Below are 15388 nucleotides of genomic sequence, written 5' to 3'. Positions count from 1 at the left end.
ATTTTGTCCATTCACATGATACTAGAAACAAATAAAATTTTATGCTCCCCACCCACCACCTCAGACTGTATGCCCAGGGATCTCAATACATGGGAATGGAAATTTTTAATAAATTAAAAGGGAACAAGTTGATGCAGAGGAATTGAGGTTCACTTAAAAGAAAGCTATACGAGGTACTGACACTGAAGTGCTATTACTCAGTGGATGAATTCATACATGTCTCCCGTATGCAGACCAAACGGACTGCAAATGTACACCATGAGATGAATAAAACACAATTCACATCAGTCCCAACAAAACACTGTCACTGATGGTGCTGTAAGCTACTAAAGCTATGATTTCAGTTCTTTTACAACCTTCTGCTCTTACTGCAAACACTTTAGTCTCATGTCATGTACAAAGATTTTAGTATTCAAGGCACCAACAACTCAAAATGCAGAGAAACTAATTAAATTACAAATGTTTATCCGCTTTAACCACTTATTTGTTTATTAATCTCAGTGATGAATACTCTTACAAATAAAGAAAAGCAACAAAAATTTTCATGCATGATCATTCCCCCAATGTTTATAATTCCAATGAAACAAAGTCAATGTGAAGACTGTCATTTCAAAAATGTTAGTACCAATTTAGCATCACTGTACTTACAAACAATAAATGCATCTCACTCAGAAGTGCTGTTTACCTTTCCCTTGCTTTATTTATTTCTTCATTACAAGTAAAGAAAGACTGCCAAATTATTATCTATATGTGAAAGGAAGAAGAACTGCTCCAGGACCACAAACAAGGTATGTCAACAGGTAACACATGCACTATTACAGCATACTTTGAAGTGCATATACATTGGGAGGAAAACTGTTCATGTTTTGATAACTTTTCACTCATGGCAGGAATCAATCTAGTACCCATACTTTTCATTGAGCTTCGTACGACCATCACCTGTCTGGCCTTCTGGGGGAACCCAAACTGAATAATCTGGGTTGGATTCATCGTAATCATAGTCCATTTTCTGTGCCATTTTTCCCTGGAAAAAAAAAAGAAAGAAGATTGTAAGCAACTCGAAAGAGAAAGCAGTTGAACAAAACAATAAGGAAATTAGAATAGAACACCACTCTGCAGCTGAGTATAGTCTGAAATTCCCTGATACATTGAGACAGAATACAGGAAGTTTTATAATCAAGATCACTGTGCTGAAGGTTAAAAATTTTAACTTAGTGGGCCTTCAATACTGATGCTCATTCCTGAATTATCTGTACTCTGAATGGTGCATCTGTTGGTTGTTAAAAGATAGCAGAGCAACCTATTTCACTTATTTATAATAAAACTTTCACAGACTATTCATCTTCAATGTATAAGCAATTATTCCCACCCACTGGCCGTGAACAAAAATAATCTATTCCTGCTTGTAGAGCACAACAAGAAGCTTTCACAAAATGTTACAAGACTTTACATTTAAAACGCTAATTGCACTGCAGAAATATTCACACAAAGATGGCTCTCCCTACAGTATTTCACATTCTGAACTAACAATGATCTCATTAAACTAAAGGGTTTCCTGACAGCGAGAAAAACATTTCTCCATCAGTGTAAAAATACAGCGCTACTATAAATCATTTACTCATTTTCAGAGCTCTATATTTTCCAACGTATTACATGTACAAGTATGACTGATGCATGAACATAACAGTAAACTCATCAAGTTTGCATTTTGCACTCAAGAAATGTTCCACAAGTGCCTTCATCTTACTGATTACCCCAACACATTGATGCAGAAGTTTGTCATTTAGGTAGTGATGAACACTGATGCTCTAATAATGGAGTGTCCAATCTTGTTGGAAGATAAAATTCTAGGAAACTACCATACTGCTACATGTAAAAGTCAGAAGTGCCCATCAGTCTTCTCACAGAAGAATAGCAGGCTATACCGTTTCATCTGTGCCACTGCACAGAAAACGTTACGTTTTGGTGTATCTCATTTGTGTACCACAATTTCTCGCTATGGTGATTAAGATTTTCAGTTACAAGGAAGGTTGCTTTGTTGCTGGATATCAGGTTGGAGGTGAAATTTTCATCCTTAAGTGATTCCTTCTAACATTTTGACGATTCGAGGAGTAGTGCCAAACTGGATTGCATTCACAATTCACACCCCTCTCTCATCAGTTGACTTACATCACAGGTCTAGCTGATACTCTTCTCTGGATAATCAACCATGTCGATCTCCCAAAAGCTTCTTCTCCGAAGGCTATTGCTGGTTATAGGAATTTAAAAGACTCTACTTTTGAAATAATTGGGTAATCGTAGAAAACTTTCAGTTCAATCATGGTATATTTTCACTTCGACAAGAAACCACTTTACCATTTCTTGTATAAACATTTAACATCTGTTAAGCCAACTCAGTCATCAAACATTAGACTCTATTAATATACACTTATATCATGGTTGGTTTAATAACCACCAGAAATTTTTAACATGTCTTGCCTCTAGTGAGTCCCATACATGAAGTAAGTAAATGTCTCTATTCTTTAACAATTGTCACAGTATCATAAACCATGGAATATTACACAAACACTTCTTGACCTTCGAATGCAGCTCCCAAGGCGTGAACGGCAAACACTTGTCGGTGCTGCTCGTCTGACGCAGGTCCTGTCCTCCCACGACAAACGTCAATCCTGCACACACAGACATGTGTTGTGCAGTAAATAGGCTTTCTCACACTTATCTTTAAAACATCGGGGTTCAAGGCGGCAGAAGGTCGAGTGGTTCCAGAATTTACGTGGAAATTCTCGACTCACTACATCCTGCACTGTGACGCAAAATTGGTGATGGCCATAATCTTCTGGTTTTAATTGTTGCACAAGATGCAAAAAGTACTGTTTGAAATGCAACCATCATCACAAAACCTTCCACACAGTTTGCTGCAGCATTCTGCAGTTTGTGGCTTCTGTGGACCATTGATTGTTTTGGACTCCATATGAAATTTACCTTGTTCTCTCCCCATTTGCATCTGGCATACTTGATTGATTGGTACTTTTCTGTTCACAGCTCAACCAGTATTCTCACATTATCAATACCAACACACAATGTTCTGTTTACATAGCGGTTATTTTCTGTAATTCCTTCTGAATTCAAGCTGCACAGTTGTAACAGATAAAAATTATTATGAAAAGGATAGGTTGCTTCTCACCGTAAAGATGATACTTTGAGTTGCAGATAGGCAGAACAAAAAGGAAGTAGGATGAGCATCCCATTCCAGTTTAAATGTAGGAAATTGTCTGGATAATTTTGTCCCACTTTTTAAATGCAATTATTCTGTTAACAGTTTGTTTCAATCCAGCCTGCAGAAGAAATTGACAGGAGTGAGAGCTAGGCACTGCAGAATTTAACACATCCCAAGTAAAGAAACAATGTTAATGATGCGTAAATAAATGTAAACATCTGCAGATGGAGTGAACATAAGATGAATGTACGCTCAAAAACACATGGTTTGAGACGTAATTTCTTGAAATGGGCTAGGAATGCCGTCTGAATCATGACTGCTCCACTGTACGTTGTGAATAGAGCTGTCACTTCCCCAAACTTATCTTTCAGGTGCTCGACAAAAAAATAGAGGCTTCTTAACCAGAAACGAGTCTCCATCGTTCTGCTGCACACTAAGTAACAAGGCAAATACGGCTCTCTTCTTTCCGTAGCCCTATGTTTTCCCACAGTGTAGCTACGGAGGGGAGTGACTTGGGGTGTCACATGTTGCAGCATTGTATTTCTTAGCGAATGCTGGGACCATTCGGTCCCCAGCGAAAGCTGACTTTGTCCGCTTCACTGTGGGTCATCCACCCTGATGCCAGCCACTGTGAGTAGGGGCTCTCCCCACAGGTGCCACTCAGCCCCAGCAAAGGTCACCTGGTGCGATGGCCATTGCCGGGACTCTGAGTGTCCCGAGATGATGGACATCTACTCTGTGGCATATGTAGGGAGGTTGCAGCTCGGGCATCAGTAATATGATCCCTGCACAGTCAGAAGGCTATGACCGAGAGGGTATGTGACGACACCTCCACGACGGACTGTCTACTGTGCCGGATACTGGGCGTGTAGAAATCCAGTACTGTTGTGCGGCAAAAGAGTACAGTGAACAACAGATGGAGGTTATGCACCGTGTGATGTGTCCTTGCCCAGATAGCTGAAATATTCATGGAGTTGCAGCGACATGACAATAATGGGTGCAGAAGATCTTAATGCATGTGGGATATAAGATGCACCACTTAAGGTGCCCTTCTCCAAATGGCCCGCACTTAAGAAAATTTGGATAGTGCGGATGTCAAACCCCGAAAGGGGGCCATAATGTATAAGGCCAGAAAGTGGGAGACTCATTTTAGTTGCCTGTTACGACAGGCAGGAACGTCTCGGGCCTATTCTAGGGGTAATGGTGTATTGCCATAAAGAGTCTGCACGGAAGTGAATGTTTGACACGAAAAGGACGGCAACTGTCAAAATGTAAGTACTGTTGCTTATTACTAGGTTTAATATGGACGGATGCACGTAGGTGGTCTCCGGTGAGGGCGAGATCGACATTGAGGAAAGTTGCACGGGGTTTGGAATAGCACCGTGTGAAATTTAATTGGGGGAGGTATTTAAAGGTTCCAGGGATTTAACAGTTCAGTGTCACCATGGGTCTATATGGCAATGATTCATCAATGTATCTAAACCAAACCAGGGGCTGAAGGCTTACGGATGTACTCCAAACAACCCATGAAAAGGTTGGCATAGGAAGGAACCATCCTGGTTCCTACGACAATACCTTACATCTGTTTGTTTGTCTGCCCCGCAAAGGTGAAGTAGTTGTTGGTAAGTATAAAGTTGATTAAGGTGAGCAGAATGTATATCACAGGTTTGGAATCAGGCAGTCACTGACTGAGGAAATGTTCAGCAGCAGACACGCCATGTACGTGGGGGGACATTGATATAGAGGTAGGTGGCACCAATGGTGACAAGCAAGGTGTACGGTGCGAATAGGACAGATCTGCGGAACGACACGTCATCTACCAGCTGTTACGAAAATCCTGTTCGGCATGACTACCACCAAGTTATCAGTTAGGATGAAGGGATATAGGCAGAAGGTGTACACCAGCGACACACAATATCCTGTTGCACAGCACGCTCTAGAACATGACAGTTGTGACCTCAGTGCCTATTTCACCACACGCACCATCGGGATTCTTCCTCCAGACACCAGTTTCTCAAAACTCTCTAGGCGAGAAATAGCGCTACAATATGTCCTCGGTTCTCGCTACCCACATGGCTTTAATTTACGTTAATTTCTTCAGTCTCAGCATTTCTTCACAGTGAATACTCATTTCTTCACTCAGTTTTAATTTTCTACATCTTTCATTTTGTGACCTGTCTATTTATCGCTGTCTCCCTCCCGTCTCTGTTATGTACAATGAACTTAGCTTTCCACTCTTATTAACACATGCACAATGTGTTTGCAGTAATCTCTGTTTTGCATTTTAGCCTGTCTTGCACTTTTAATTCTCAGGCTTTCAAATCTTGTCTGGTGCAGTTCCCCACAAACAGTCTTTCATGCCGGCCGAAATGGCCGTGCGGTTAAAGGCGCTGCAGTCTGGAACCGCAAGACCGCTACGGTCGCAGGTTCGAATCCTGCCTCGGGCATGGATGTTTGTGATGTCCTTAGGTTAGTTAGGTTTAACTAGTCTAAGTCCTAGGGGACTAATGACCTCAGCAGTTGAGTCCCATAGTGCTCAGAGCCATTTGAACCAGTCTTTCATTCTCAACCTGACCCGGAGCTCTGGGTGACTTTTCCAAAAGCTACCTTTTTTCCTAAACCTCTCCAGTCCTTTTCCTTCACCCCTCTTCTTTCCCCTTCAACCCTTCTGCTGGAAGGAGGAGCAGTGGCTCCAAAAGCTTGTGTAAATATCAGCTTCTTTTATGTGTGTATTCTCCTGTCATCACCTGGTGAGTAGTATTTTTATCTGTCCAATTAAAAAACATGTTTTTTGTACTCCTGACTAGCTTCTATTATTATTATTATTATTATTATTATTATTATTATTACCATTCAGTGTAGAATTTCAAGAAACATTTCTTATTTGCAGTGAAATCTATGTGTCTCTTTTCATTTTACACACCTCTCTCTGATTATTCCATCATATGATGGAACCTTGCATCTTCTTTTCATATCCACAATATGCACATCATAGGGTTTGCAGTAGGTGGTTCATTCTTCCACTTCTTTGCTGTATGGGAGCTGTCAATAGATGTACTTCTATGTTTTCCTTGTCTCACTTTTTTCTTGGAATAGCAAACCTCTAGCAATTGACTTTACGCGCTCAGCTGAGGAGAGTGTACTTTTCCAATGCATTCCACTTTACAGTGCATTTCTTTCCTAAAGAAAGCAAGAACTCACAACAATTAGATCATGTACTGCAAAAATATAATGCGGCACAATTTTTTTGGAAAGTTTATGGAGCCTGTACAAGGTTATAACTGAATCCCTACACCTCCAGTGACAAATTTATTTGCCTACTGCCCTGGGGCATGTCACACTGGGTGCAATGATACAAATCTGTTGTCGGCATTGTACAGAAGAGTACTTTGTATTTCTCACCGAACATTGTCTTCTATCTGTTGCACTCTTCATTTTCTTGTCACTGCCAGAATCACCGCCTTTGGTCGCTTACACTGAGCAATGACTAAGCTGTAAATTCCTCATTCTGCTAGTTCCATTTGTAAATCTAAACTATAGGGTCAGATGTAAAACTATTTTACAAATTTTGTATTGTGGTATTACACTAGTGAGACTTAGCATACAATTATCAATGGCTCCTATGTCAGCAATATGTTTCCTTTGGACGCTTCTGCCAGTGCGCAATTCACAGTTGTACACTGAGCATTTCACACTAGATAGTACAATCGTTTTTATTTTTATTTTAGTCTTTCAAAGAATAACACCATTAGAATGTCATAATCTATTCGTTGAAACTGATTTTTTTTCTAGCTCTGGAAGCACTTTAAATGTAAGAAACACTGCAATCAATAAGGTTCCTCTCCACTGCCTTATCGTAACACTGAACTTGTGGTTGAGATGTTCGCATGTTCGTGTGAAGCCGAGGACTATGCTGGCGATAGTGTAACTACTGCCATGGTCTCCCAAGCCAGACACTTAGCCCAGGTAGACGTAGATGTAGATGAACCTGACGCTGTGTGCTTCACACATCTCTTCCCACAGCCATTTCCAACTCCCTAGGTATCCAAGCCAAGATGAGACTTGATCTATGCTAAGGGGATAAATGAACCTCAGGGATTCTGGGTGACCTCCATGAGTACTTAGCCTTACACTTGTGTGTGGCCCCACTGGTAACTGACATATCCCTAATTCTCGTGGGACTAAAATGGAGAACACAGATAACACATAAAAACTGAGGGACTTGATGATACCGCAAATACCCAAACACTGGATTTAGAACTGATGGAAGTCATTTCTACAAATGAATCATGTGACTGACCAGCCCAAGTAGTGGCAGACATCACTGGGAAGTTGGACCAGATCAAGATCAAATTCTTGTGTGGGGCTCAGAGGGGGAAAAGAGAAAAAGGCGAGGCAAACGAAGAATAGATGGAGGGCATTAAAAGGCCTTGAACCATTAAAAAAAAGAGGACGATAGAGAGAGAGAGAGAGAGAGAGAGAGAGAGAGAGAGAGAGACTGACTGACTGTCCCAGAGTAAAGGGGGTAAACAGGTTGCTTCCACTACCAAAACAAGAGAGGAGTCCAGATACTCCCACTTCTCAAGGTAACCAGATCCAGAAAAAGCAAAGACACAAATCAGGAGAAGAGACAGATATTTTTGCAGTCTATAATGTAACATATTATTATTATTATTTTCTTTCTTTTCTTCTTATACATATAAGATATGTGTGTCTACGTATATAAAATTTTGTACCATTTATAACATTGGCATTGAAACAATAGAGGTAGAGAGATGCTCTTCAATTTTTTCATTGCTTTAGATTCGTCTGTCTGTCTCTGTAAGTGGTAGCGGGTGGAAGTGTGACAAGTTCCACCGCATTTTTATTCTTCAGAAGTGTGTATTCCAATTGTGCTTTAGTTTGTATTAAAGAAAGTTATCAAGATAGCAAAGTTTATTTATACATTCACGGTGACAATACCCGTCTGTTCATCTCTCCGCGACGCGCCGAGAATCCTGCATCGAGAGGATTGAAGCAGGCAGGAATAATTTGCATGAGCAGAAGAGGGGCGATCTGGAACCAGTATTGTCATACCAAGCTCTATGCACACTAGCGGTAACAAGAAAAAGAAGCATGTAAATTTAAATCTGAATAAATGTATTGAATATTGAAGGTCTGTTTATATTAGTGCCAGTTAAAGTTCACTCAGGATATGTGTACCTTCAAAATTTTTTTTCAATCATTCTTTCAAAATTTTCTTTTAATTATTTAAGCAGCAAATTTTTATTCAGTTTTCAAGTCGTGGTTTTTGGGATAGCAGTCATTCAACAGGATATCTGCTGATCAATACAACATTGAAACCCGAGCAGCTAGTTCAATCTTTGAAAAGATTGGGAAGACACAAGTCTATGCTCCAATGTCAGAGAGTATCTGGACAAAGGTCCTTTTATCTTCATCTCCTAAGGGTTGGGAACAATAGACTGGCTTAAAGATATGGTGCCCAAGATATCGCTGTGGCAGGAGCTGAAGCTGCTAGTCAAGTCGGCAAAGGAACTCTTGAAAACCCTGAAGATATCAATTTGGGTACCGCAACTTCTTAAGGCTCTTCCTCAAGTAACTCTTTTCGAGAAAGTATAAGTGCAGAACCAGGAGCTCTTGACAGATGACTGGAAGGTTGAATCTGATTGCCAAGCCGTTGTGGTGGAAGTCAGTGAAGAATCCCCTAAAGCAATGCAAGAACTGGACTTGAAACTGTATTTATGGTTCTTGTAGGTTACTTTCAGGTAATTAAGGACATCGAAAGCAACAATGGTAACAAGCTGGTGAATGAAAGTGTTCCAGATAAACCTGCAACATAGTAAGTGAAGTAAGTACTGTCTCGAGCCATCTTTTGGGAAGACAGGATGTGGATGTGGCCCTAATCCATAAACCTCAGTTACACTATGTGATCAAAAGTATCCGGACACCCCCAAAAACATACATTTTCACATTGGGTGCACTGTGCTGCCACCCACTGCCTGGTACTCCATATCAGGGACCTCAGTAGTCATTAGACATGATGAGAGAACAGAATAGGGCGCTCGGTGGAAATCATGGACTTCAAATGTGGTCAGGTGACTGGGCATCACTTGTGACATATGTCAGTACGCAAGATTTCCACATTCCTAAACATCGCTAGGTCCACTGTTTCCAATGTGATAGGGAAGTGGAAACATGAAGGGACATGTACAGCACAAAAGCATACAGGCCAACCTCGTCTATTGACTGACAGAGACCACCAACAGTTGAAGAGGGTCGTAATGTGTAACAGGCAGAGATCTATCCAGACCATCACACAGGAATTCCAAACTGCATCAGGATCCACTGCGAGTACTACGACATTTAGGCGGGAGGTGAGAAAACTTGGATTTCATGGTCGACCAACTGCTCGTAAGCCACACATCACACCGGTAAATGCCACACGACAACTTGCTTGCTGTAAAGAGCGTAAACATTGGACGATTTAACAGTGGAAAAAATTGTGTGGACTGACAAATCACAGTACACAAGGTGGCAATCTGATGGCAGGGTGTGGGTATGGGGAATGCCCAGTGAACTTCATCTGCCAGGGTGTTTAGTGCCACCAGCAAAATTCAGAGGCAGTGGTGTTATGGTGTGGTCATGTTTTTCATGGAGGGGGCTTGCACCCCTTGTTGTTTTGCACGGCACTATCACAAACAGGCCTACATTGATGTTTTAAGCACTTTCTTGCTTCTCACTGTTGAAGAGCAATTTGGGGATGGCAACTGCATCTTTCAACACGATCGAGCAACTGTTTGTAATGCATGGCCTGTGATTGGTTACACAACAATAAAATCCCTATAATGAACTGGCCTGCACAGAGTCCTGACCTGTATCCCATAGAACACCTTTGGGATGTTTTGGAATGCCGACTTAATGCCAGGCCTCACCGACTGACATCGATACCTCTCCTCAGTGCAGCACTCCGTGAAGAATGGGCTGCTATTCCCCAAGAAACCTTCCAGCACCTGATTGAACGTATGCCTGTGAAAGTGGAAGCTGCCATCAAGGCTAAGGATGGGCCAATACCATATCGAATTGCAGCATTACCGATGGAGGGTGCCACGAACTTGTAAGTCATTTTCAGCCAGGTGTCTGGATATTTTTGATTTAAAGTTCCCTTCCTCCTCCCTATCTCTCATCTTCCCCCATTTTTCTATCTAAAATTTTTCTCAGTCCCTTTTTGATGTACCGTGCCAACTGGTAGTTTACAGTTTATCTGTTCATTACGCGTATACGTTTTCGCACAGGTACACCACCTACCGATATTTCTTATTTTGTGCACTGCAACAACTTTGTCAGTTGCAGCATGGCACCAGCCACATATGAGCCATTTCACTGCCTTTTAATTCCTCATATATTTTAATTTGAAGACTTTTACACATAGCCCAGCTCTAATGGGAATGTTGTTTAATTGATTTTATTTGGTTTTACTGATGATCACGTGTACCATCTTACTCGACACGAGCTTTTCTGCTCTGAAATTTGTCATCTCCAGTATGTTAATATGCGTCTATTTAGTTTTTGTTTATATTTTTATCCAGTGGTTTTTGTACATCCTTTACACTACGTTACTTCTTTTTAACTGTGATGTGAAAAATTTCCTGGATAGGTGCATGTACGAGGAGCGTTCAGTATATAATGCAATATTCTTTTCTCCCACGAATGCAGGTTGTTTTATTCAGGATTCCAATAAACCGTGTTATTCCCCACTCCTTTGGCTAGAAAACCCTATTTTTCAACACCATCTCTGTTCAGTGCAATAGCCTTATGCTACCTTAGTGGGAGGGCCTGTATGCTTACAAAGTATCACTCTACTGGTTGACAAAATATTGTCACGATTGGCCTTGTAATGTGTAAAGAATTCACACAGATTCATTGCTCTTGACGGTCTTCCATTGGGCGGCAAGGAACACAGAGGGCATATACCTTTGAGGACCCAAACTGGTGAAGAAGAGTGTCAGCACTGCCAACGGAGAAGTCCAGTTGAGCAGTGAGCTGCTCGATTGAGATCTGTCGATCACCTGGAATGAGAGTGTCCACACGTTCCAACAATGCAGCAGTCACAGCTACGTGCGTGCCAACTGGCACACGCGAGATCGGACAGGTCTGCACGACCTTATTCCGAAAATGACAGACCTCTCACCCAACATCTCACAGTGCTTCTGTTCACTGCCAGGTCTCCGTAGACTTTCTGCAAGTGCCTATGAATGTTTGTGACGCTCTGGTTTTCCACGAAAAGAAACTCAGTGACAACTCTCCACACAGAATGCACCTCTGTTACAGACACCATTTTGAAGGCTCTGTAGAGCACAGCCATCTATCGAAATTTCACGAAACTGTAGGGGCCGATGCGGAAATATTTCGCGATGTTCCTCTACAAATTCTGCATCTGTTCAACTGAAAAAAGTGATTTATTTCTTATTCGACACTCCTTGTACTTTTGAAGAAGACAGTTTTACAACTGCTGAAACTATGAAATTACACCTGCAACTGGTTGGCTTATTTTCTCAAAGCATTCAAATCTATCCTGCATTCCTGGATGTTTTGATGGCAAAGTTGAGTGTTACTCCATTAGTAGAATATCATATCAAGCTACAGGATAACATTGTGATAAAGAAAGCTCTGTATATATTTGCCCCTCCCACGATGAAGCTGTTGAAGGAAATGTTAGAACAGGGGATTATTTGGCTGTCCAAATCACAGTATGTGGCGTCCATGTTTTTTGTTCCCAAATCAGATGGGAGTTATCACCCAGTGGTGGATTATAGGGATCTGAACAAACAGGTGAAATTGTGATCACAATCACTCTCAGATCGTCATTCTTGTTTCGGCTGATTTCACACGGCAAAACTGTTTACGACATTAGATCCAAACCAGGCGATCTGGTAGTTTATAGTAATTCTATGGAGGAACATTTTCAACATTTATGAGAAGTACTTGGTAGACTGAGAAAAGCAGGATCGACTGTTCCTCTGGCTGAGGTCAAGTTCACCTGTGAATTAATGCATTTCTTAAGGCACACGGTTGTCCCAGACAGCATGAGCGTCGATCGACATCTGTCAGCACTTAGGAATGTCAAAGACGTGGTGAAATTCTTACGCAAGGCGAAATTTTTTTTGCAAATTTATCCTGGAGCTCACAGAGAAGATGGGGAAATTATGTGATTTAGGAGAAAAGATACATATATCTGAGGGGTCAGCCTAACGAGAAGCACCACAGGTGACGCTGAAATGAGGTTTGATGTCAGATACGGTCCTGCCTCTTCACGATTCTAGCACACGATTCATCTTGTAGATGGACACCTCGAATGTAAGATGGGAGCAGTCCTATTTCAGGAGAATGAAGAAGGGATAATTTCAATAGCATTTGCATCCCAGACCTAAAACCACTTAGAGAACACTTACTCAGTTTATGAGTTACAGACTACTAGAAACTGACATCTAGGCATTAAGCTGGTTCCTCAGCCGGCCAGAAAAGACAGGTTAGATTGCCAGGTGGGCAAAGATGATTTTAGTGCTCAAATTTTGGGGCAGGAGATGGAAACAGGAAAACAGAGTGATGAACAGGACAGACTAACAAAAAAGTTGTGACAATCTGCATTTTTGAAATATTGAAGAACATCAGGAGAAGGATGAGGAAGAAGCGCCAATCAGAAAGAAAATTGGGGAGGGGCAGGTTGTTAAACCAGATGGGGCTAGGTACGACAAGGACAACAAGATAGTGGTGCATCAGCAATTTGTACCTTTCCTGTTCGAGTATTTCCATGAGTGCTCTACAGGTGGGCATTTGGGCATTTTCACAAATGCCGTAATATGTCAGCATTTTACATGGAAGAGAACTGATAGTGATATAAAAAACAGAGTAAGTATATGTCACGTATGCATTGGGGTCAAGCCTGTTCAGTATATGAAGGTGGGTTGGTTAGCATCTGCTACAGTGAACTGTCCCCTTCAAAAAATGGTTATTGATTTTGCAGGTCCATTGCACCTGCCTCCCACTGGGGCAGCTATTACTGAAGCAATGGTACAGAACTTAAAGAACATCTATAGTGTTTTTCATCCACCACAATATATTACATATGACAACGTGACATGCTTTATGTTGGGTGGTTTTAGGGACTTTTGTGTGGTATTGGTATTACACATGCCACCACACCTATTACCCCAACCCTTCAAATGCTGAGAGTTTTAACCGAACCTGGGGGCGGCCCTAATCACGTACCGTAGCAAAGACCGGGAGAACTGGGACCCTACACTCCCACGAGTGGTGATTCCATTAAACGCTACATAGAGAGGAAGCTGCAGTTGACACCAGGTGAACTGCTACTGTGTTTCAAGATTTCTAGTCCACAAAGTACCTTCAGTCAACCTGCTGCTGGAACCGACCAGGCCAAGGCAACTTGTGGTCCACTGGAAGAGGGCAAAACAGAACCTTCTTAAGGTGCATCGTCTTCAGGCAGTGCTACAATAGCAGACAGTGCCCAGAGCCATATTATGTGGGAGACCAGGTCTCTGTCAAGAACTTCCAGGTCTCTGTCAAGAACTTCCAGGTCTCAAGCAAAAAGCTTGACAAGATAGAAATCTCATGCCACAGTATAGTGAGTATTGTTAGTGCATCCCAAGAAGGGAAATGTTATAAGAGCTCACCTATCCCAAATCGAGCCTAGTGGCTGTCGGGAAGATCAGATACGATCGAAGGGAATTGCCGGGAATAAAGGGAGGAGTATATGCCAGTGGTCGGCACTACTGTAGTTGACCGCGGCCACCTGACGGTATCGCGGGGTCGAGTGACCTTTTCGGCACACGATCTGAGGGGTGTGGAGGAACAGATGGGCAGTAAATGGAAGTAGACATTTCAATCGGGCAACAGAATAACGTTCCAGGTCGCTCACACGGAAATGGCACCGACAGCAGGCTGTCAGCTCTCGAAGAATGGCACATGTTTCTGCACACTCAAACAATACCGTGTTTATCTGCGTTGTGGTAACGGGCTCCCTATCAATATTTACTGGTGTCGCAGTGAAATTTGAGGGCTACCCAGGTCGGAGCAGTTTTTCCCAGATACACATTACGGCACACGTCAGAGTGTACCTGTTTGTGTGTGTGCTGGTTGGTTGGTTGGTTTGTGGGATTAAAGGGACCAGACTGCAACGGTCATCGGTCCCTTGTTCCAAAACTTAAAAACTACTACACAGAGTAAAAAACGGATAATAGAGACAACAGACAACACAGGACAAGAAAAACTCAGACAAAGAACAGACATAACAAATTAAAATCACACGGAGTGTGGCAGTGGTTGGCCGACCATAGAATAAAAAAAGGAAAAGCCAACCACCGAGAACACATTAAGAACTCAGTTTAAAACCGTAGGCCAAAGGCCAGAATCAACACAAAACAATAAAATAAAACATAAACACTCATATTAAATGATAAAAACCCCCTGCCCGAATAAAACGTAAAACTAAGCCAGCCATAGCAGGGTCATCAGTTAAAAGGGCAGGGAGCGTATCAGGCAGTGCAAATATCCGCTAAAAGGGGGCAGGCCAACAAAATGTGGGCCACTGTCAAAGCCGCCCCGCAGCGACACAGAGGAGGGTCCTCCCGACGCAGTAAGTAACTGTGTGTCAGCCGGGAGTGGCCAATGCGGAGCCGACAAAGGACGACTGAGTCCCTGCGGTTGGCTCGCATGGATGACCGCCATACAGTCATCGTCTCCTTAATGGCACGGAGTTTATTGGGCGTGATCCGATCGCACCATTCAGCGTCCCAAAGAGCAAAAACTTTTCAGCGGAGGACCGCTCGCAAATCAGTCTCTGGGAGGCCAACATCCAGAGATGGTTGCCTGGTGGCCTCTTTCGCCAGGTGGTCAACATGTTCACTGCCCGGGATACCGACATGACCGGGGGTCCACACAAAGACCACAGAGCGGCCGCAACGCGCAAGAGTATGCAGGGACTCCTGGATAGCCATCACCAGACGAGAAAGAGGGAAACACTGGTCGAGAGCTCGTAAACCGCTCAGGGAATCGCTACGGATCACGAAGGACTCACCTGAGCAGGAGCGGATATACTCTAGGGCTCGAAAGATGGCGACCAGCTCAGCAGTGTAAACGCTGCAGCCAGCCGGC

The 15388-nt window shown here is 42.5% G+C and overlaps 1 protein-coding gene across 2 annotated transcripts in view; it reads right to left on the bottom strand.

The window, feature by feature from the left end:
* Positions 1 to 675: 675 nt before the first annotated feature.
* Positions 676 to 15388, bottom strand: part of LOC126460590 (kanadaptin) — a 289123-nt gene continuing 274410 nt past the window's right edge. For both annotated transcript variants that reach the window (XM_050095926.1, XM_050095927.1), the window contains exon 10: positions 676 to 1024. In XM_050095926.1, the coding sequence (XP_049951883.1) occupies positions 899 to 1024 (126 nt within the window). In that variant the 3' untranslated portion in view covers positions 676 to 898. The remainder of the gene's footprint in view (positions 1025 to 15388) is intronic.

Source organism: Schistocerca serialis, chromosome 1 (assembly GCF_023864345.2).
Source record: "Schistocerca serialis cubense isolate TAMUIC-IGC-003099 chromosome 1, iqSchSeri2.2, whole genome shotgun sequence".
Classification (NCBI taxonomy): domain Eukaryota; kingdom Metazoa; phylum Arthropoda; class Insecta; order Orthoptera; family Acrididae; genus Schistocerca; species Schistocerca serialis.
The sequence above is the reverse complement of the archived record's forward strand: the minus strand, read 5'-3'. Positions and strand labels throughout refer to the sequence as shown.